The following is a 20,718-nucleotide window of genomic DNA, read 5'->3' as shown; positions in this document are numbered from 1 at the left end:
CAAAAAGATTTTTCACTTCATTTACCCATGAGACAGATTTAGTGTTGCAAACTGTCAATCTAAAAACCAGGAAGTCTGGCTCTAGAACACAGGGGTTTGCTCCTTGTGCCTGAACACCCTCAGCCTTGCTCTCCCATCTCTGTGCTGCTTTCAGGAGCTGTGCTATCACAGGGAGATCCATGCTGCAGCCTCTCTGGAAGGGTGGATGTGTTTTCTCCACCAAAAGATGAACCTCCTGTTGAATGACAAATCCAAGACTGGGCCTTTAGGTAAAGTAGCAGTTGAGCAATTAAACCAGAGATAGTTGCCAAAACTCCATGGCACATCTGAGGTCACCTGTAGCACTGGGTTCACCAAGCTGCAGGAGACAGTTTCCAGCAGATGCTGCCAGGATTTATTTCCTGGCTTTATTAAAATTTATTTCCAGGTTTTATTAAAGCCTGGCTTTGTGGGGTGGGTGTAAACCACCTGCTCCAGCCTTGAGAAGTGGCACAGGCCCCTCCTTCCTGTGCTCCACGCTGAGCTGTGCTGGATGTGCACCAGGCTGCTGTGGTGAGCAAGAAGCACCTCAGCAAGCCCTTGGACAATTCCCTGGACAAGCCCCTGGACAATTCTCTGGAGAAGCCCCTGGACAAGGGGGTGCCAGACACCAGGCAGAGGGTGGCTCCAGGTGCCAGGGCTCGCAGCCATTCAGCACCAGTTCATTCCAAGCTGTTAAAAGCACAGGCTGCACTTGCAAATGGGGCTGCCTGGGGACCTCCATGGACAGGCAGTGTGCTGGGCCCTGGGACACCGAGCCCTTCCTCCCACTCCCCAGTCCAGGATGATGCTCCCATGTTTCCTTTGCCTTGTTACCCCTCTTTGCACCCTTTTTTTTCTCAAAGTCCCTGCTGACAAGCCCTCAAGCCCAAAGAGGTCTCCTGACAAAAATCTTTCTTTTCCCTGAATTATCCTCTGAAAATCAAAGTGGAGATTGCGATTTTGCCTGTGTTTCCATTCTTTGGGGCAGATAGAGCTCACTGTTACTCCCTCTCTTTGGGGGATCTGAGAAAACAGGTCATCACCCCAAAATGAACCATGTCCAGCAAGGTGCACACCTGTGAGCATCGAGCTTGTCCTTTAAGGACATCCTGGATTACTCCTACACACTGCTGTCCCCAGGTTCACCACTGCAACACAAGTCTCTGCTGGGGACTGTGCTCCTCACAATGAGCCATGGACTGAGGGTGCTGTGCCTGTGCCGGGGGATGCCAAAATTGAGGCACGGGACAGCACCTGCCTTTGCTCCCCACAGCCTGGCCCCCAAATCCATGGTGTGAGACCTCCCTTGCTGGGAGGAAAGGGAAATGCAGCAGCCTCTGTGACCAAGGGAAGGACTGCTGTTGTCTAGACAAAGTGACTAAGGAGGGAAGGGGCCAACTGTTTATACAGCTTTGGGAAGTGTAAACAGTGCCCACTGTCCCAAGCCCTTCAAAGCAGAGGAATCCGGAGATGGGATGAAAGTACAGGGAAATTCTGGCCGGGTGTCCTAGCAGAGCAGCTCAGGAGAAGGGGACCTCTCCAAGACAAAAACCCCAGCACCTGAGTCATTTCAAACCAGCCCAAGTGAGGAAGGAGGAACACAGCATGGCTGGCCATGGGCAGGGCTGTGCATGGGCTCTCAGGACAAGTGTCCTGAAAAGGAAACTTGAGGCCCTGGAAATCATGCTGTGCCCTGCAGTGAGCTGGTTTGGCCTCTGCTTTTCATTCAGCTCACAAAAGAAAGAGAAAATGCTGTTCAAGAGGTGATTTCCTTTTTTTTTTTTTTTTTTTTACAACTTTAAATACAGTACTGAGTATAAATTAATCTTACATTAAAAAAAGGCAAAAAAATTAAAATAAAATAAAACAAAACCTCACCATATTTACAAACCAAAAGAAACAGATTTTGGAACAGGGTAAGAAAGTGTCTTAAGACTTGAGGGCTTGGGTCTGGAGGGAGGGAGCAATGTGCTGCCTTGGCAGTGGTGTGAGAAGTGCTCTGGGCTTGCAGGAGGTGAGGACTGGCTCCCTCCACAACTTGTAACAGCTCCCAGGCTGTGGCTTTGGCTCCTTTCCCCATCTCCCTCCAAAGCTCTACCCCACAGCAGGGGTGTGTGTGCAAGGGGAGAAGTGCCATGGGATAGCTCTGGGCAGGCATTTTCTTCATGTATGCAGCACCCAGCACAGCACAACCCAAGACACTGACTCCAAGGTCATGCTGGGAATTCCCATCATGTGGAACAATTCTGCTAATGGTTTCTATTACCTGTGCAAAACCAGCTCTTGCCCACACAGTCCTCCTCCCTGCTCGAAGACAGGCAGTGGCCCAGGAGGAACTCTGCAACTGACCCTCCAGTGGTTCTCTGAGTCCTCCTCACTTAGAAGAGCTCATTTCTGTCTCAGATGGCTGCTGCCAGCTGTGAAGACCATCCTCATTACTTTCTCTATACCTACACAGAGCTGTCCACATTGTGGATCAACTTCCAAGATAAGTGGGTTGGGAACATTGGCAGGGAAAGATTAGTGGAGGCATAGAGTGCAGGACATCCAGGGAGGGGTTAAAGACCTCATGGGAATGACATGATTCTGCTTTCAAGACCACAGAGCAGGCAAGGACAGCTCACTGAGATTAAGTCATGCTTCTAAGTTTGGCTGTCCTTGGTCTTGTTGTGGTGCCACTTCACCTCCTGCAAGGAAGTTGTGCTGGGATGGGGGGGTTGGTGCAGAGTGAGAGAAAAGGGTAACAAGAAAGAGAGAGACCAGATGATGCCTCTGCCTGCCCCGTCCCCGTCCCTGGCCCTGCAGGCACGTTGCAGTAACCGTGTGCTTTTCTGCCAGCCCCACAAAGCTGACACACCCACGTGCCTCTGAGCTTCCTGCCACTGGGGAATGAAACCCATTTAAGAACATATATATATATATATATTTTTATATATGTATGTATAAATACACATACACACGCACACACATGCACACGTATATATCTATATATACACACACACACATATACACACGCACACATCCAGAGTGAATTTAAAAAATAATTTGAGTCCGAGCCTGGAAAGTTGAATTCTCCACCAGCATGTGCAAAGATGGCTCTCCTTGGCAGGGGCCGGGGGCGTGGAGACGATTCTGCCACCATGTGCTCCTTCCCCATGATCCAAACACCTTCCAGTCAGCACCAGGAGCAGGGGAAAGAGGGAGTGGGGGAATGCATTTGGCTTCTTTGTTTTGTTTCTTTGCTTGTTTGTTCTGTTCCCCGAGATGTTGAATACCTTAGTGGTTTTGGTTTTTCTTTTTAAAAATAAAATATACACACGCACGTTAAAAATATAGATGTGTCCAGGTAGGGCGATGAACGTCTTTAGTGCATTTTCCATCATTGGTCGCCACTCGCAGTCTGAGATTTGCCTGCTGCCAAAAGGTAGGTCCAACACAAGAGTAGATCTCAGCTGGGCCCTCCCAGCCTTACCAGAAGCATGAGGGAAAGTGAGAATATTCCCCTTCTGGCCTCTGTCCATCTATTTTTCTCCTTTTCTCGGAAGAAATTGGACCCGCTTTACTTTTCACATTTTCCATCCTATCCTCCGTAGCAGGGAAGGAATTGTCCTGTTCTCATCGCAAGTTGTGGCTGTTGGCATTCATGGTTTTATTTGTACTTTGTTCTTTTCTCATATATATATGTGGGTCATCCTTGTCCTTTTGTGTGTGTGTGTGTGTTAAACTTTAAAATTATGCTAATAAAAGAAAGGGAGGCTTTGGTGGGAGAAGGTCCACTGATGGAAAGGGAAGCACCAATTGCCGTCTGAATCAGACGTCGAGGCAGATGGACAAAGAGGAAAAGTTATCATTCCAAGGACCCCATGGGGGCTATACAGCAAATATATTAAATAAACCTGCAAGTGAAACAAAACCAGACACAGCATTAGAAAATGTAACCTTTTGCCTCCTGCAACTCCCCTCCTATCCCCTTTTATCCTCTGGAAATATTTATGCCAAAGAGCCAGATTAGAAGCCTGGGAGGACTTTTGACCTCCTCATTTTTTTCCCCTGAACAGCTTGAGCCAGAGCTGAGATTTGCATGGGTTTGCATCATTTCTACCCTGGGAACTTTAGGCTGGCCAGGAGAATCCTGGGACAATCAGAGCCCTAGTAGTGCTAAGCGTGGGAATCCCAGTCTCAAGACACTGCTTGGTGCCCCTTGTCCCCAGCTCCTGAAATGCCATACACGGAAGCCTGGTGTCCCCTCTCCCGGCATGAGGGGAAGTGAATGTGAAGTGGTGGCCCAGGCTTATTCAAGTGGCTGTAGCAGAGCTGGAACTGCTGAGCTGTGGGCCAGGGCTCTCCCTGTTAAGCTGTGTCACAATCCAGCTCCCACCATTCTGCACCCTGACTACTCTCTCCCTCTTTTCTGCATCTCTTCCTCTCATGGGGAACCAAGGCTTAGCCTCCTTTCCCTTGTACCAGTGAAATTCTTCTGGTGTTGAGGGAATTACTCCTGTTTACACAAGTCATGGAGAGAAGAATCAGACCCTGGCCTGACGAAGTCCAGATCTCTTGCCAGAGATTCCAGTTCTCCTTTTCCCTGGTATGACCTTTCTCATGCACATAGGCCTCCCTATAGGAGAGTGATGAACCAAAAGTGTTGCTGCTTTACAGTCTTTCTGCCAACTCAAGTAAGGAAATAAAAGGAAAAGGGCTCCCTAGAGCAACATTAATTCTTTGTTTTCAATGGAGAACCAACAGAGAAACTAGAACAAGAGTTGCTCCACAGAAGAGATGAATTACCTGGACCCTGAGGGATTTAGGTGTAGGGAGAAGCCAGGCTTGTTCTCTGCCTGAAAGGGAGGCAGAGAAAGGAGAGGGAGGGGCCTGAGAGCAAGGATGGCTGCAACATGATCATTCCAACTTTGCAAAGAGCCTTAATTCCATAAATAGAATGCATATCTTGGCACCCAACCTAGTTCTGCCTCCTCCTTCAACCCAAGTTTTGTCCTGCAGCAGCCCCACACAGAACGAGTGGCCAGTGGTGTGGGAAGGGTCTGAGATGCCATGTCCCAGGAGGACATCTCTCCTGGATGGAAAAGCAGCTCACTGTTACCTGCCTTGTGCTCTCTCTCCCCTGCCAGCACTTCTATGCTATGAGGATTTCTTTCAGCGCTTTCTTATCGTTGACATGCTTGTACTTCTTATGTTTCCTCTTCTGTGCCGGCGGCCGGCGTACTCGCCGCCTCTGTGAGACAGCGGCTGTGGTGAACGCCGGGGACAAGCCTGCCAAAACAGAGGGGAGAGTGTCTGTACAGCCAGGGGCAGACGGCTCCTGTTGAAATATCCTTCTCCACACACTGTCAACAAAGAACTCTGCAACAGCAGGATCACAAGGCCTCTTTCTGTTCTTCTGTTCCTTGTCCTCTGTTCTACACAATCTCTGCCCTCTCCCTTTTCCCACCATGCCCTTCCCCTCACCTCTCACCTTCCCCTCCTCCTTTCCCCTCTGTTTCAGCCCCTTCCAGGCAGGCAGACACCCTGGGAAAGGTCTCTCAGCTGGTATAAACCAGCGAAGGCCCTTGGGATTCACTGGAGCTAAGCAGATTGCAAGCAGTGGAGGTCTCTTTTCTCTTTCCCCAGCCCCTCTTCTCACACCTCCCTTCATGCCAAGATCCTTACGTCTCTGTTCCCGTGGCCCTGGACGGATGTTCCTGGGGGGCGGTCGGAACACGGCTTCACACCGACACTGCACGTGGTCCTCCAAAGGCACGACGACTTTTGTGAATTTTGGCTTCCTCTGGACAAACTCGATCTTGTTCACCTATTTGCAAGAGGAAGACAAGAAAAAGTTTAGTACAGCCATGGCTCCCACTCTGTAAAATTAGTCAGTGTCAGTGCACTTTACTCCTGGCTTTCTTCCTAAAGGGTCAGAAGGTTGCTCACAGAGCCCTGTTCAAGCTCAAAACTCAAACTCAAAACTCAAACTCAGACTCAGAGGTGGTGTATATGGGAGATAATTCTGAACGTGGCAGCAGAACAGACCCAGACCAGGCAAGTTTGGATGTCGATGTCTCTGGTTGGTTCCCCTGATCCTAACCATTGCCAGGGATTAAGCAGGATGACTGGTTGATCAGAGACAGAACATGGAACATGCAGGACATGCCAGCCTATTTTTGACAGATGCAATGGCGGAGACCAGGGGCAACCAGGATAATTCCCACAGAACCTACAGGAAGGGCAAAAGGAGAAGAACTCAGGTCTGAAGCAAGCTAACACAGCCTCACCAGCCCTGCTGAGGCCTGCCTGAATTTGTCTCAAGCTCTTTAATAACTCACAGGGCTGAAGCCCTCGGCTCTTTATAGGAAAGGCGGCGCTCTGGAAATTCCCCCGGACTCTCCACCAGTGCTGACTCAGAGGGAAGACTCATTGCTCCACATCCCACCACAGGGCACAATCTTTCTAGGGGGTCCTCCCACTCCATCAGCAGCCAGGCCTGACCCCACTCAGCTTATCTAACAACTCTGCGGTGCCTGAAGTGCTCCACAAGCTATAAATACTCACTCTGCTGTGCATCTGGGATGGAATTCCTCTAAACCCACTGCCCGTAGCAGCATCCCTCAGCCAGTGCCAAAGCAGCCAGGCTGTTTATCTTTCCTTGAAAGCCCACTCCACACGCTTCAGACCACACGCTGCCTGCTAGACAAACACTTCCAGCCAAACAATAGAGAGACCTCTGTCCTCAAAGAAACCATTTCCAGGTCACTTTTTCAGGCTGGCTTTTGACCTCTCACTTGTTTTTTTCCAGAAAAACAACTCCTGCTCCCCCCCATTTTTTCCTCATTCAGCCTGGCTTTTCTGAGAAAGGAATTTCCTGATGAAAAGGGCTGTGTGTGAATACAATCTCTCCCAGCCAGCCTCTGCTGCCTGCCTGGGGGAGTCTCTTATGGCTCAGGCAGAGGATTAGTATGGGATGAATATTATTTTTAAACAAGCTGTCTAGGAGGAAGCTGTGAGGAGATCACTGGTAGCTGTGAGGGGAGGATCAGAGCAAGAGGTTAGCTGTCAGGTGTCTGCTGGCTGATGGAGCAGGTCAGGAGGTAACTGTGGGCTGAGAAAGAGAAGCTGTTCCAGTGCACATCTTAGAAAGAAGCTGCAGCAGCAGTGGGGGGATGGAGACTGACACTGCAAACCCTCCTCTTTTTGCATCCAAACCAGTTCCCACGATGAAAGCACCCTGTTTCTTCTGCTCTAATACAGCAGACAAGGCCGCCTCGAGCTGCAGGAAGGTCGTGGCATGGAGCTGCAGATGGAGACAGTGCCCTGCAGCTCTGCCTGGGGACAGTCCCCAGCTGCTGGACAGCACAGCCCTTCCAGCAGCTGGCACGGAGGTCACCCACGCTTCTGCATGGCCACACAGAGGGCACAGATGGCTGCATGAGCCCAGCCCAGATGGCTTTGGGGCACAGGGGTGGCTCTGGGCGGCAGCAGGGAGCGGCGGGTGCCTCACCTGGACGGGCCGGACGCGGATCTGCGTGGGGCGGCACTGCACGTTGCGGTTGTTGCAGCAGCCGGAGCAGCGCTGCACCTCCACGCAGGGCGGCCATACCACGAAGTTGGCGTTGGTGCTGTCCACCATGGCACGGGAGATTTCGAACACCACCTCCCGTGTCTTGCACTCCGCCAGGACAGCCGTCTCTGCTGCTGCCAGAGCATCTACGGAGGGACAAGAGAGAAACAGGGTGAAATGGGCTTTGCAGCTGCCACCACCCCGCCACAGCCACTTCTGCTGCAAGTGAAGGGCCCCACATGGCTCTCACGGGCACAAGTACACACCAATGTTCTTTCTCTTTCTCCCACCCCTCTGGTTCTCTCCCTGTACAGAGTCATGCCCTGCGGAGGAAGCCCCAGTACAGTGATGCTTCTCACTGCAGCCCAGACAGCAGGTGACGCTTTAGGGCAAACAAGCACCATCAGGATTTAAGACAGAGCAGTGCACAGAAGTCCAGACTCCCTCTCCTGCCCTCTCAGGGTGAAATACTCTGCTCCCACTCCAGGCCCAGACTCTCATTTTTATGTCTCCACACACACAGGTGCACTATAACCTCCACCCCTACATCTGTATCTCAGACAGATACCTGGAGCACCCATAGCTGCTCACCCACAGCTGCTCCCCAACAACCACAAGGTGCAAGACCCCCAGCTCACCCAGGCTTCGTCGCTCTCGAGACAGGGCCACAGGGCTTTGATCAGGCTGAGATGCATTCAGGCTCAGGCTCGAGCTGTCCTGCTCTGCAGAGAGGAAGACATGACTTAATAGCACCAGGTAGAGGCAGGAGAAGACAGCAGGCACTTGTGCTCAGATCACCAGGCAAAGTGCAGGGACATGGGATAAGCCACAGAGCCAGGACGTCATGCTGGGTGTAAATCCACAAGCAAGGTCACAGCTGTTCTGGGGCACGGACACTCTTTGCTCAGACTAGGCAGCTCAGAGCAACAAGCCTATCATGACTGAGGGGACCCTAGTCAGGTCTGGGAGAGGAAAACCCCAGCTCAAGAAAGATAAGGCTCGTGTCAGGACTTTCTAGTGTCAGAGAGGAGTTGCAGAGGGATTCAGATTGGCCATCTGAGACCAGAATAACACCAAGGGGGATCAAAGACCAGATGGGACAAGCAGAACACTTGGTATTAAACACTGAGGTGCCTTGCTGGGGTGGCTTGGGACTGGGAGAGTTGGGAGGTGAGAGGGGGAATGGGTGGTAGGTGGGGTGCTTCCTTTCTCTCTCCTAGCTCACCTCAGGTGCTCTAGGTTAGAGAAGTTTTGTGACAGAAGGACAGAAAAATAAAGTTAAAATTACTTTTCCTCCAGACTACTGGAGAGAGGCAGGATCTGGAGGTGGTTCAGTCGATGATGGGAGAGGAAGACCGATAGCATTCAGGCCAGCCCTGAGCGGTTCCCTCCCACCCCACTGCTTTTTCCCATAGGAAGTGCTGAATAGAGAAATGCCCATAATCCCCATGGAGCACTCCAACACGCAGCCCCTCCTGAGCTCGGGACAATGGCTGCGCTCGGAGATAGCTCCCACCCAGCCACAGCTCTTTCCTTCTCTAACCTGCTTTAGCAGCTGAAGGAAACTGAATGGACGTCAGCATCCAGGGAGCAATTTTCTTAAAGGGAATTAGGGGCCAGTGGAAGATCTCTGTTTATCAGATGTGTGGTGGAGCAGACTTCCCTTACCTATCATGTCCCATTCCTCTTCCTCAGCCCTGCCCTAGTGCAGCCCTCTCATAAAGGGAAGCAGGGACTTTGCTCCCTGCTCCGGTCTCAAGCAGTTGCTGACAGATTTGGGGTGGGTGCACAGAGGCTGCATTCAGAAGGCAGCAATCATCTGCCTGTCAAAGAGCAGTCAACATCTATGTGTGAGGCGGACAGACAGACACCCTTTAAAGTGGCTGGAAAGGTGTGATCAGTTCTAGGCACCATTGGTCTCGCCCTCAGGCAAACTCCCAAAATGCGAACTGGTGGATCACACTTTAGAATGGCCTGTGGTTCTCTTTGGGCTAGAGAAGGTGTCTGCATGACTGGTTTACATGGGCAGCCACTGCTTGGTGGGCAGCCACAGTCAAGGAGACAACTCCCACTGTCCACACTTGTGCTGCTGGGTCTGCAGTAGTGCCCAAGGTCAGGAGAGCACTGTCTCAGCCTCCTGGAGCTGCCTCATTCTGGCTCCTTGTGCAGTCACTGGAGGGAAGCAGCTGTGACACACACAGGGTGCACAGACAGCACAGGGAATAGCTCCAGCCACTTTGGGATTATTTTGCTCACACACTAATTTGCTAATTCCTCACAGGGCAAGAGAATGTCAATGCTCCTCAGTCAGTACCTGGGAACAGATGAGAGCCACGGGGTGAAACAAAGAAACAGCTTCACAGAACCACTTTTTGTTTCCCTGACCAGCCTTTCCTATCTGGCACCTGAAGTGAAACCAGTGACTCAAAGCTCTGCAGCCCTCTCTCATCCCCTGTGCTTCTGGAACCAATCAGATAAGCCCATTTCATTTCTTAATCATGAGGCTGGTTAATAGCCACGATGGAGATGTATCTGTTCCTTAGACACTGGGCCATGACAGATTGGATGCATCTTCTCAGCTGCTCCTTGCCCACCCCTCCATCCTGTGGCATTTTGTCAAATGAAGATGGGGGCTGCCTTTGGTGCTCAAGTTGAGTTGATGAGAGGAGAGAAACGGGGGCAAAAAAATAGCAACAACTGTTGACTCAAAACAAATCTGTTGAGAACCATGTCCCTCCCTCCTCTAGGTTGTCCTTCTAGACTCTGGATCAGTACTGAAGACATTTGGGGGTGGGGGGACCAGCCTGGGACAATCCAGCAGGGCTAATTTTGGAAGTTGCCCCATTGTGTGGCTCGTGGACAAGGAGGAGGGAGCTGGTGAGGGCAGGGAGCGGCCCTGGCAGTGGTGGGGAGCCTGGTCGCCTCTTTCTAAGACAAACAATAGCTGAACGCAGCTGGTGCCCTCCCCCTCGCTTTCCCCCTGCCCCTCCAGGGCCGTTTTGAAAGGCAGCGGGAATGCTTTTGAGACTGCGCCAGTGGTTGGACTGGCATAGGAAACAAAAGCAGGAAATTCTGTTCCCCCGTAGATAGTGTCTCGGCAAGGATTACAAAGCTCAAAACAGACAAAACACGAGAGAGAAGTCGAGCTGGGGGGGCTGGGGGACGACGGGCGGGAGCAGGGTTAGAATAGAAAGGAATTTGCTCTGAAGAGACCGTTTATAAATAAATTCCTGGGCCAGCCCAGCCGCCGTGGCGCGTGCTCCAGTTCCCACACGTGCCGACCCCTTCACGCTTCGCCGCTCCTGCTGCTCCCTGCAGCCAGCCCTGGCCAAGTGACCCCGAGGCCCTGCAGCCCCCGGAGCTTTTATCTATGGGCAGGAGGTGAAGCGACGCTAGCCTGACTTAGCCCCTGCCCCATAGCTCACCCACGGACACGTGCTCTGCTGCTCTTATCCTAAGGGCCTCTGGGAGCCTTTTGTGGATGCCAAACCTGGAAACCCACTCAGCCTTTTCCTCCTCTGTCACCCTATTTCCACCTCCCATTTTGCGGCCTCCTAAACTGATCCTTGTCCAATTCAAGCCCTGCTGACTGAGCATCTCTCAGGGTGAAGAATGGGGATCTCAGTTCCTTGCACTCACCTTGCTCATCTCCTACCATCTTTAGAAGCCAGTGTCCAGACAGTCAGGAGATCTAAAAAAGCATCTAGTTGCCTCTAACTCCCATAAGTTTCAGGGGGACTAAGTCTGTAAAGAGTCAGGTCTTGGCTCCTGAGTGGTTCCTATATTTATAATGAATTCTGTTGATAGTGTGCCCGCTGCAAAACAGAGTATCCCCTCCCAGCCCCCCCTTCCCACAAAGACTTAATTAAAAATAGAGGAGTGTTTGGTGAAGACGAGATTTACCTACGGAGTCTATCCGCAGGGCACGCTGGAGGTCACTGATGGAGCGCACTGAGCTGCCACCCAAAATCTCATAAATGTCTTCGGGTATGGGGTCCCCCTGCCAGACAACAAAAACAAAAGAAGGGGAGAAACAAGCATTAGAGAGATGATCTGCAAGTCTGGCTGTGTCACGGAACAGGAGCAGGGAATCAAGCACGGGGAAAACAAGACAGAACCAGTGAAATGCAAAGGTGTATTGTCTTGCGTTGGCTTTGAAACCTTGAGGGCTTTATACCTCATGAAGACATGAACGTGAAACCTAGGCAAAAGCAAGAGAGACCCTCTTTCTGCCTCTTACAAGCTGTCAGGACACTAAAAAAGCCCAAAAAGGCTGTGCAGCAGAGCCCTGGACACTATGCAAGCAGCCAGCAAGGCTTCCTTCTCCGGTGGTGTATGACTTCTCCAGGTGGCTTCTCATTCCTGCTGCCTGCAGTAAAGGCATTTTAACAGACTTCCCTTACACTATCAGATAAAACATTCCTAATATTTCCCTCCGTTATGAAACTCCTTCACGGGCTTTGTCAGTTATCGTGTGTGTGTGCGTGTGCGAGCGCGTGTGTTTTCAAACCACAGAGGCCCAATAATATACATCATTTGCATACTCTTTTTTAAGGAAAAAAAAAGGCAGGGGGTGGAGATGAAGATTGACTTTGGCGTCTGAGGCTGCCCCAGCGTGAGCCCGTGGTGAAATGACAAAAGCTGCAGGGAGGTGATGGGCTGAGGAGCTGATTTGGAGGAAGAAACATATGGGAGTTTGGATGTCATTGCACACCAGCACGAAAAAGCCTTAAGTGAGCAGGGGTAGCAACATCAGACAGGGGGCCAAATACAGAGTTTGAGCAGGCAGGTGCAATGCCATCAGTCTCTTGGGAATTTTACTCTGGCAGTAGGCTAGAGCGGGCCCCAGTGACAGCACTTAATAAGAGTACAAAGGAGGGGTGTGGGAAAGCAAGTGCTGATTAAAACATACTTCCAAAACACTGGAAAAAGAGACAGAGGAAAGGACTGGCTGAAGTGTTTGCTTAGCTCCCAGCTCTCTTCATTCAGGGCTACTCAAGCAGAAAAGCTGCTCTTTCAGCCGGGTGCTGGACGGTGTCTGAGGCACAGCCCTCCACACGTCCCTGTAACTGAGAGGAGAGCTTGGCTTCTGTGCCTGTGAAGCGCAGGGATTTTCCTGCGGGGTTTTATGGACAGTTGGTGGCATGTGTGTGGTCCTCCTACTGTACAGCTATTCCCTCCCTGCCTGTGTTCAGTGCAGAACATTTTCCTTCCATTTGCAGCAGAGAAAAGCCACCAGGCAGGTGGCTAAACGTTGGCTTTAAACCTTGAGGGCTTTGGCTCAAACCTGCAGCCACTTTTGGATGGCTGCTTGAGCCTGGCACTCTCTCACACGTGCCTGTCCTTGGCCACCCACCGTTTGCTTCCATAGTAGGACTACAGGAGTGCTCCCTCCTCAGCCCTGCTAGACCACCCTCTAATACTACAACTTCAACTGGGAGGCAGTGATGTGAAGGTTGCTGCAGCCCAAGGAGGTTCAGAAACCTCCTGAAGAGAGCTGCAGAGCAGACAACACCCGTGTCCTAAACCTCTCACAGCCAGATCCACCAGACAGCTTCAGTCAGACCGAGCTTTCCTGCCCCGCTCCATCCCTGTCACTGCTACATCTCACCACAGATCTGGCTGTCTGCCTGCAGCAAAAAGCAGATATTACATCCCCAGGCATTACTTCCTCAGTCTCTGAGGGAGGGGAAAGCAGCATCAGTGATGAATGCACAGCGAGAGAGAGCCTTGTATAATTCAGGGATCACTGAATAGCTGTGAAATGAAGATGCCTTCTGACATCTCCTGCTGCGTGAGGAAGAGAGGGACCAACAGCCTGGTGCTGGAGAGGCTCTGCAGCACTTCCCTGCCTTGTGCCACACACATTTACTGGAAGAAGGATGATTTGCAATTCCCAGTACTTGTAGTCAGAGCTCAGTGCTGGGTGGTGAAATTGCAGGCTTTCAATGTTTGCACCTGTCAGCCAAAAGCGTTTGTGTACAAATGCTGCTCTGCACGGATGCCTCTGGACCTTCCTGACACTTAATACATGTAGGAAATGGAACTTTATTTTAAACTCTGGCACTTGCTGGGGGGAGAGCGTGGGCAGGTGTTACGAGACTCAGACTTTGGAAGCGAGCTGGGAGGTGTCACCTTGCTAACTGAGCAGGAGGAACAGATATGAATCAGGGCCTGAAAACGCAGGCCCTCAGGAGCCGTGCTTCTGGTGACTGCCTGTAGCAATAAGCTCCACTCCCTGCTCATGGCAGCAGTTTTAGATGCCAATTTTGTCTTGTTGCAGATACTACCAGCATGGCTATGGTGTAACACCAGCCCACACGGCTCATAATCCTGTCCTCCTCCCCCATCACTGTAAGGCAACTCTGCCAGTGACAACTGCAAGCCTGTGAAGCTCCTTACCTTATCCTTGTAAACCAAGGCCAAGGCTGGCCAAAGAGCAGCAGCAAACCTGAGCTGCATGCCTTGTCCTTGCTCCCTCTGGGGTCTGTCACAGGGAACAGCCATGCCTCTGGCCCCCGCCCCAGCCCTGTGCCTGCGAGGCTCTGAGAGGGAGCGCTGCACACACCCGGGCTGGGGCACTTGTGGGATGAGACACAGGGAAGCAGAGGTCCATCAATCACCTCCACCTAATCCCATGGGGTCAGGAGGCAGACGAGCATTGGGAGAGGTGGGATCCCCGAGAGACCCGCTCAAGCAGCTGGTGCTTTTCCTGCTCAGCAGCTCCTCTGGAGTTATTTGTCTAACACAGGTTAACAATCTCCTTTTTTTAACTGCACGGCAGATCAAAGAAGACTTTTGTCTCAATGGACTCTTGGCTGGCTGTCAAGTGCCCCAAGGCCTGGCCTCGTATTCCTGCGAGGCCCTGAATTCTTAGAAGAAAGTTTGCTCTTCCCTCCCTCCTCCTGCTCCCCAGTTCCTGACTCTGACTCTCCCCTGAGTCGCAAGGGCACCCCCCAATCTGCCCATCCCCTGGCAGGGACGTTCACTTCCCTCTCTTGTGCTGCTTGCTGGTGATTGAGGGGCCAGGGCACATCTGACAAAGGCAGCAGAGCAGCTGCTTGCCTGCACTGTGGCTGCTGCATTGGGGCCTCTCAGCACATCAGCTTTGCTCCCCTCCTCCCAGATGTCCAGCAGCACTGTTTGGTCACTGCAAATAAGTGCAGGTGCGGCAGTTCCCCTGTTCCCGCTCCCCACGCATGCACTTTCCCCAAACCTGTCTCCTCCCTAGCCCCACCACCTCTTACTCTGGAGTTTTTTCCCAAGTTATGCTTTTGAGCACCGGGGATGCTGAAAGGTCCCCTTGCCATCAGAAGCTGCCAAGCTGGTGCAGGGAATAGGCAGTGTTGTGGTCTGCACCCTCTGGTGAGGGTTTCTCAGTCTTGCCTGAAGGTGTGACTCCTGCTAGGTACAGAGGAGGAGGAGGAGGGAGCAAAGATTGTGCAACCAGCAGCGACGGCAGCCCCTCAGGGCCCAAAGAAATCAGACAAGGATACTCCCGAGGGGAGGACTCCTCCAGCTCCTTTTTCCAAGCTGGTGTGACTGCACACAGAAGGACAGAATGGTGTCAGCAGCACCAGTTTGTGAAGGGCAGGGAAGCACCCTCCTATTTGCTCCTCTGCCCAGGAGAGGAGAATTTTCTGAGCACCACCACACCGACCATGGCAAGGATCTTGGCAGCAGGGTCTCGAGTGATCAGCCAGGCAAAAACCCCAAACAAACAGCATTTTTTAATTCCCTCTGAAGCTGATGTTTGGACCCTGAGGGGAAACTCCACCGCATTCCCCGGCAGAGGGCAAGACCAGCAGCACCTGCCACCAGCACTCCCCGGCACAGGGCTTTCACCCTTCCAGCACCACTCCTGGCTACAGGGGGACCCTGACAAACGCCAGCCAGAGCACTCTGCAGCAGCTACAACCCTCTTCACATGAGCCCCTTCCACTTGGAGTCACGACTTATGGTTTCCCCCGTTAAAATAATCAAACAACGCTTGATCTAGTCTGTGTTCCTAAAATACAGCCGGACCTACCCACCCTTTTTCCGTTTCAAGGGGGACTCCACTGCTCCTCCACACTCCCCCCACAGCTCCCCTGCGAGGGCTGGAGGCATTTCCACCCCCGGGGCCGGCTGTGTACCAGCAGCACTGGAAGGAGCGCAAGAGCCCTGTCATTCCCTCCTGCTGCTGCACATCAGCTGACAGTGAGAGGGAGGCAGGGACGCTCGCCTGGCTCCTTCCACAAGCTCACCCCAGACGTGTCATCCATCCCAGCTTCCACTGCTTTGTCCTTGTCACTGCCTCGTGCTAGGAAGACTAGGGAAGACCACGGGAGCCTTGCAGCAGGAAGATGCAATGGGGAGCTGGGTCGAGGCTATAAGCAAGAGGCCAGCCGCACCCCATTCCTTGGCAATTCCAGAAAGCACTGCCAGTGGGGCTTCACCCCGGCACAACCACGGCTGGCTCAGCCCAGCTCTGTAAATGTTGCAAGGCAACTATTACAGCCCCTGGGGCAAATGCAAATGGGTTTAGCATCCTCACTTCCCAACTGGCAAATACCTTCCCGCTGAGGCTTGTACTCCCTCCGGCTGGAAGAGCTCCAGGGCCCTCCAGCTCCAGATGGGTGTGATCAAAGCAGGAGAGGGACTCAGGAGGTTCCATCTCTTTGCTCAGGGCCTCTGCTGATCTGAGGAGCTAGTGCTCCTCATGCACTTTCTGTGGCATGGCTAGGGAGGAGCTGCAAGCCCCTTTCCAAGGATGACTCTGGTTCAGCAGCCTGGTGGGAGCTGTGCTGTCTGTGCCTGGTGCTGAGGGTGCAACACACTGCCCTCAAAGTAACTGTGAGCACTGGCTGCAGCCTGAAGCATCTACTCAAGCAGAAACGTTCTTGCTTCTCCTGTCATGCAGTGACAAATATCACAATTCCTCCCATGAAACCTCGGGCCAGAATTACCAAACTCTAACTCTTCTAGGCTGTCATAGAGCTGTGCAGTATTTCAGTCTGATTATGGCAGCTGAGGAACAGCTCCTTGGGATCAGACACTTCCATCTTCACCCTTCCCCAGTGCCAACCCTAGTTGATGTTTCATGCTGCATGGGAGAAAGAGGTCTGAGCCATCCACAGAGGAAATACCATCCTCTGCCCGAAACAAGCCTGACCAGAGCTGGGTAGCCCACAGCTCAAACTGCTTCCTTTTGTGGCTGTGGCAAGGGCAAAATGGGCCCACAGCGAGGTGACGTTGATGCTCTGCACCCAACCCTCCTCTTTGCCATCTCATGAGGCGTACACCCACTTACCCTGCCCAAAAATGAGGAAGGAAAAGAGAAAAATGATGCAAAGAAGGGAAAGTTTTGGTGGAAGGATATTTCCTGCCCCTGACAATCAAGCTGCAGATCCAACCCACAGTTTTGCCATCTTGGGTAGAGCTAAAGTGGGAACCAAGTGCTGTGTGGGAATGTCAGGGGCTTTCTGGTCCCCTCAATCTGCATGCAATCTGATGATGAAATGTGACAGCAGAGGCCAAAGGATTTGGGAGTTTGGGGCTCCTTTTCCTCAATCAGGGCTGAGGATGAGGCTTCAATTTCCACATAGGGAAACCAAAGTGGGTTGGGGTGTTTGTTCAAATCCACCACCCGGCCCCTACCTTCTGCTCAGCTTCTTCCTGAGCAGCACATTCAGGACTGCTGGGCACGATGTCTGTGTGACTGTGGAAGCCCAGCAGACACCCACCTCCTGCCCCTTCCCCCCGCCGGGCACACACCTTGCTGAATAACCCTGCCACTCGGTGCCATGCCTCTGCTCACACGGTCCCCTTCCTTCCCCTTTCCAAAGCCCCACGCCCTTTCTCCACTGCCCCCTGGCAATGCCAGGGTGGATTTCACACTGTGCGTTATTCCAGAGGCATCAAGAGGGCCCCGGTCCCTGCTGTACCTGCACTGCCATGGTGCCAAAATCGCGGGGTGGGGTGAGAGGCGGGAAGGAGGGCACCCACCCCGGGGTGACAGCCCCGGGCGAGGCAGGGCAGGAAGCTTCGGGTTCCCCGGGGCTCGCCAGCAGCATCCCTGCTCCCACATTGACCGGGGCCGCTTCAGCCTGATACTCCTGCCCCTGCCGCCAGGGGCAGACACGGGGGTGGGTGGATTCCCAGGCGAGCCCCCCTTGGCGGGCCTGTCCCGACGGGAGTGCCCGCTCCAAGGGGTGCCCACTCCAGAGAGGTGTTCGCTCCAGAGAGGTGCCCGCTCCACAGGGGGTGTTTGCTCCAGAGGGGATGTTCGCTCCAGAGGGGGGTGCCCACTCCAAGGGGTGCCCGCTCCAGAGAGGTGTTCGCTCCAGAGAGGTGCCCGCTCCAGAGGGGTGCCCGCTCCACAGGGGGTGTTTGCTCCAGAGGGGTGCCCGCTCCAGAGGGGATGTTCGCTCCAGAGGGGGGTGCCCGCTCCAGAGGGGTGCCCGCTCCAGAGCGGTGCCTGCTCCAGAGGGGTATTTGCTCCACAGGGGTGCCCGCTCCACAGGGGTGCCCGCGGGAGCGGGCGCTGCCCTCCGGAGGGGCGGCGGTCGCTGCCCGCCATTAGCGCGGCCGGTTGCCGCCGCAGCCCTTCCCGCGGACCGCGCCCCGGGCTCCGCGCCCCCGCCGCTCCCCGGCTGCGCCCGCCGCACCTGCGGGCCGGAGCCGTCGCCGCCGGCGCTCCCCCAGCGCGGGGCTGGCAGCTCGGCAGCACCGCCCGCTGCCCACGGCGGAAACTCACCTCCATGCGGGCCAGGGGCAGCGAGAGGATGAACGCGAAGACCACGCCGAAATTCATCCCGACTCCAGGCCCCGCCGGCTGCGGGCACATGGACGGCGAGCCCCGGCAGGGAAGCGCTTCCCGCAGACAGCCCCGCGGCCGCCCGGCCTCAGGCATCGAGGGCGCTGCGCGTTCCCATGTCCCCTGCGAGCTGGGAGGAGGTGGGAGAGCCGCGGGAGCCCTTGGAGGAGGACGTAGAGGTGCCGGTGGTGCTGGTGGTGAGGGGAGACAGAAGTAATTCTCGGTGACTCGCCTGCCTCTGCGCTATCTCATAAGCCCGGTGGGAAAAAAATGCAGTCCCTCGGAATTATACACATCCAGAGTCTGGGTCCCCCTTGGCGCAAGGGATGCTTCAATGGTGCCTTTGGCTAGGTGGTCCACATGCTATTCTTCCTCTTGGTTTTCTTCCCTTTTAAAAAAATGTGTACCTGTAAAAGCTTTTACGTGCAGGTAACAATGTCTCAATGTTCTTAGAAGAAGGTGCACAGAATAGTAACTAAACGGAAAAAAAACTTTTCCAAAGTTTGGAGTGAAATCCAAAAAATGAAATCTTCTTCCTTAAGTTGTCCTCTTCTTAAAATGCTCCTTTCCTTCCTTTTTGCCACTTGCTTTTTAGAGAAAAGTTGCCAGCGTGCCCTGAATTTCTTCCCCTTACATTAGATTCTGGCTCGGGTGCCTTCTCGTTCCAGGAGTTGGCTTGGAGGCGAGGTTTGCTTTGGGTTTGGAGACAGGTGAGAGCGAATGTTTTTGCTCTGGGTTGTGAGTGTGTGTTTGTGTGCGTGCGCTGAGCCTTGACAAGCCTCAAAGTGGAGCCACTGGTGCTGCCTCCCGCACTCTGTTGCAGCAAGAAAGGAAAAACAAAAACAAAAACAAAAAAAAGGCAGAAAAGGTAAAATTGCAGGAGGGGCGAGTGAGCCGACGGGTCTTTATTTTCTGCGAGCTGCAAGAGAGACTAAGCTGGCACTCGGGGCTGCTCCTTTTATGAAGGAGAGGAGATGGGTGGAGCATAACTTGCCATCCTCCTCTTTGGCTGGGTATCAAGGAACAAATCTAGCGAGGGAGTAGCAGTTCATTCTGACAAAATAAAAAGTGTGTTCATTTAAATGATAAATTAATTAAAAATGACTAATGCTGCAGCAACCTGTATAATGTGGCTTTAATATCGCGTGAGGAATGGGGACAGAAATTCCTGCCTCCTCGGCAAGAGATAAGAAGAGAGGAGTTCCCGGCACGGTAGTTTGTTATTTTTTTTGGCCCCAGGTTCTCGCTGTTTCAGTCTGGAGCCCATTCCTCTGAGCTCCACTCACTGCCTTCCCTGCCCTGCTACACCACTAGCTTCAGGGAGAGAGATGACTTTAATATCTCACATCTCTTTGTGTGCAGGGGAAAAAAAAGGAGCCAGAGAAATTTACACGTTGCTATAAGACAATCTGGTGTTGCTCGTGGCACCCGGAGGTATTTTGCTGCATGATTATCTCCACGATGTAATAAACATCTGAAGGGAAATTAAGCCAGCAGATATTTGCTGTGGGGGGGAGAGGGATGGGGAGGGGAAGGCTGCTAACAGGTGAGTTCAAGAAAGAGTCATATCCTATTGAAAAAACACCCTCTCACGTACACGGGAGCGCTCTCCCGGCGCCGACTCGCACACTCCAGGCACGAGCAGGAGGGATCTCTGCTCTGCACCATCTTTGTGCAGGCTCGTATCCACCGAGACATTCCTGCACCGTCATGCACCGCAGGCGCTCGCTCTGAATCCCAAGCATCCCCCCTGCCTTTCCTATGCTACGCACACGCTCCTGCTCGAGCCGTGCATGCACAGCTACGTGCAAATTTTGTCTCATTCACACATCCCTGGGCATCCATGTGTTCTCCTTCACTCTCCCCCTCTCTCTTCCCTTCTCACATACATACACCCACTGGCAAACCAGTGGCCTCATCTCACAGCATCACACATGCTCCCTCAGGCTCTCTGGGTGCCTGAGTCTCCTGCAGCCAAGCCTCCCCAAAACACACGGTCTTGCACCAGCACTCCAAAAGGGCCGAGCGCAGGAGGAGCAGACCCTGAAACTGAGCAGCAGGCAGCCCCCCAAATGCTCTCTGCAGCAGGCACCTGACAGCACACCCCAGCTTGGCCAGCTATGCCCCTGAACCTGGTTTTTGTCTCGTGGATGTGGGTGTTGGTCAGGAAGCACAGGGACACAAGGAATACTGGGGGTCTTCCATAAATAGCCTGGGTCCTCTGGGGCAGCATGTCAAGGGGCTCTTGGGTCACAAGGATTATCTTCATTCACCCCAACCCAGAAGGAGAGTGGGCAGATATCTCCCCAGTTGGGGAGCTGGTCAGAGCCGTGTCAGCTCCAAA

General features: G+C 53.1%; 1 protein-coding gene across 3 annotated transcripts; it reads right to left on the bottom strand.

Moving 5' to 3' along the window:
* Positions 1-1,788: 1,788 nt before the first annotated feature.
* Positions 1,789-19,255, bottom strand: PDGFB (platelet derived growth factor subunit B). 3 transcript variants are annotated; one of them, XM_059473313.1, is made up of 7 exons: positions 18,315-19,255; positions 11,480-11,576; positions 8,215-8,298; positions 7,517-7,722; positions 5,689-5,830; positions 5,123-5,292; positions 1,789-3,917 (listed from the first exon to the last, which is right to left on the bottom strand). In XM_059473313.1, the coding sequence occupies exons 1-6, from the start codon at positions 18,468-18,470 to the stop codon at positions 5,156-5,158; spliced, it is 822 nt and encodes a 273-aa protein (XP_059329296.1). In that variant the 5' UTR covers positions 18,471-19,255; the 3' UTR covers positions 1,789-3,917; positions 5,123-5,155. The 3 variants fall into 3 exon arrangements, with proteins under 3 accessions (XP_059329296.1, XP_059329297.1, XP_059329298.1); XM_059473314.1 differs by having other exon boundaries at positions 5,127-5,292; XM_059473315.1 differs by having other exon boundaries at positions 8,215-8,293; positions 11,484-11,576.
* Positions 19,256-20,718: the final 1,463 nt, after the last annotated feature.

Source organism: Ammospiza nelsoni, chromosome 5 (assembly GCF_027579445.1).
Source record: "Ammospiza nelsoni isolate bAmmNel1 chromosome 5, bAmmNel1.pri, whole genome shotgun sequence".
Lineage (NCBI taxonomy): Eukaryota > Metazoa > Chordata > Aves > Passeriformes > Passerellidae > Ammospiza > Ammospiza nelsoni.
Note: the sequence above shows the minus strand (reverse complement) of the source record. Positions and strands in the feature narration are given on the sequence as shown.

Excerpts from the sequence above, each read along its gene's own strand:
- PDGFB (XM_059473313.1), bottom strand. The coding sequence starts at position 18,470 with ATGCCTGAGGCCGGGCGGCCGCGGGGCTGTCTGCGGGAAGCGCTTCCC. Across the intron at positions 8,299-11,479 it reads CCTGCGGATAGACTCCGTAG|AGCAGGACAGCTCGAGCCTG; the intron begins GTAAATCTCGTC and ends TCCTCTCTGCAG. Across the intron at positions 5,293-5,688 it reads AGGGCCACGGGAACAGAGAC|GCTTGTCCCCGGCGTTCACC; the intron begins GTAAGGATCTTG and ends CTGTTTTGGCAG.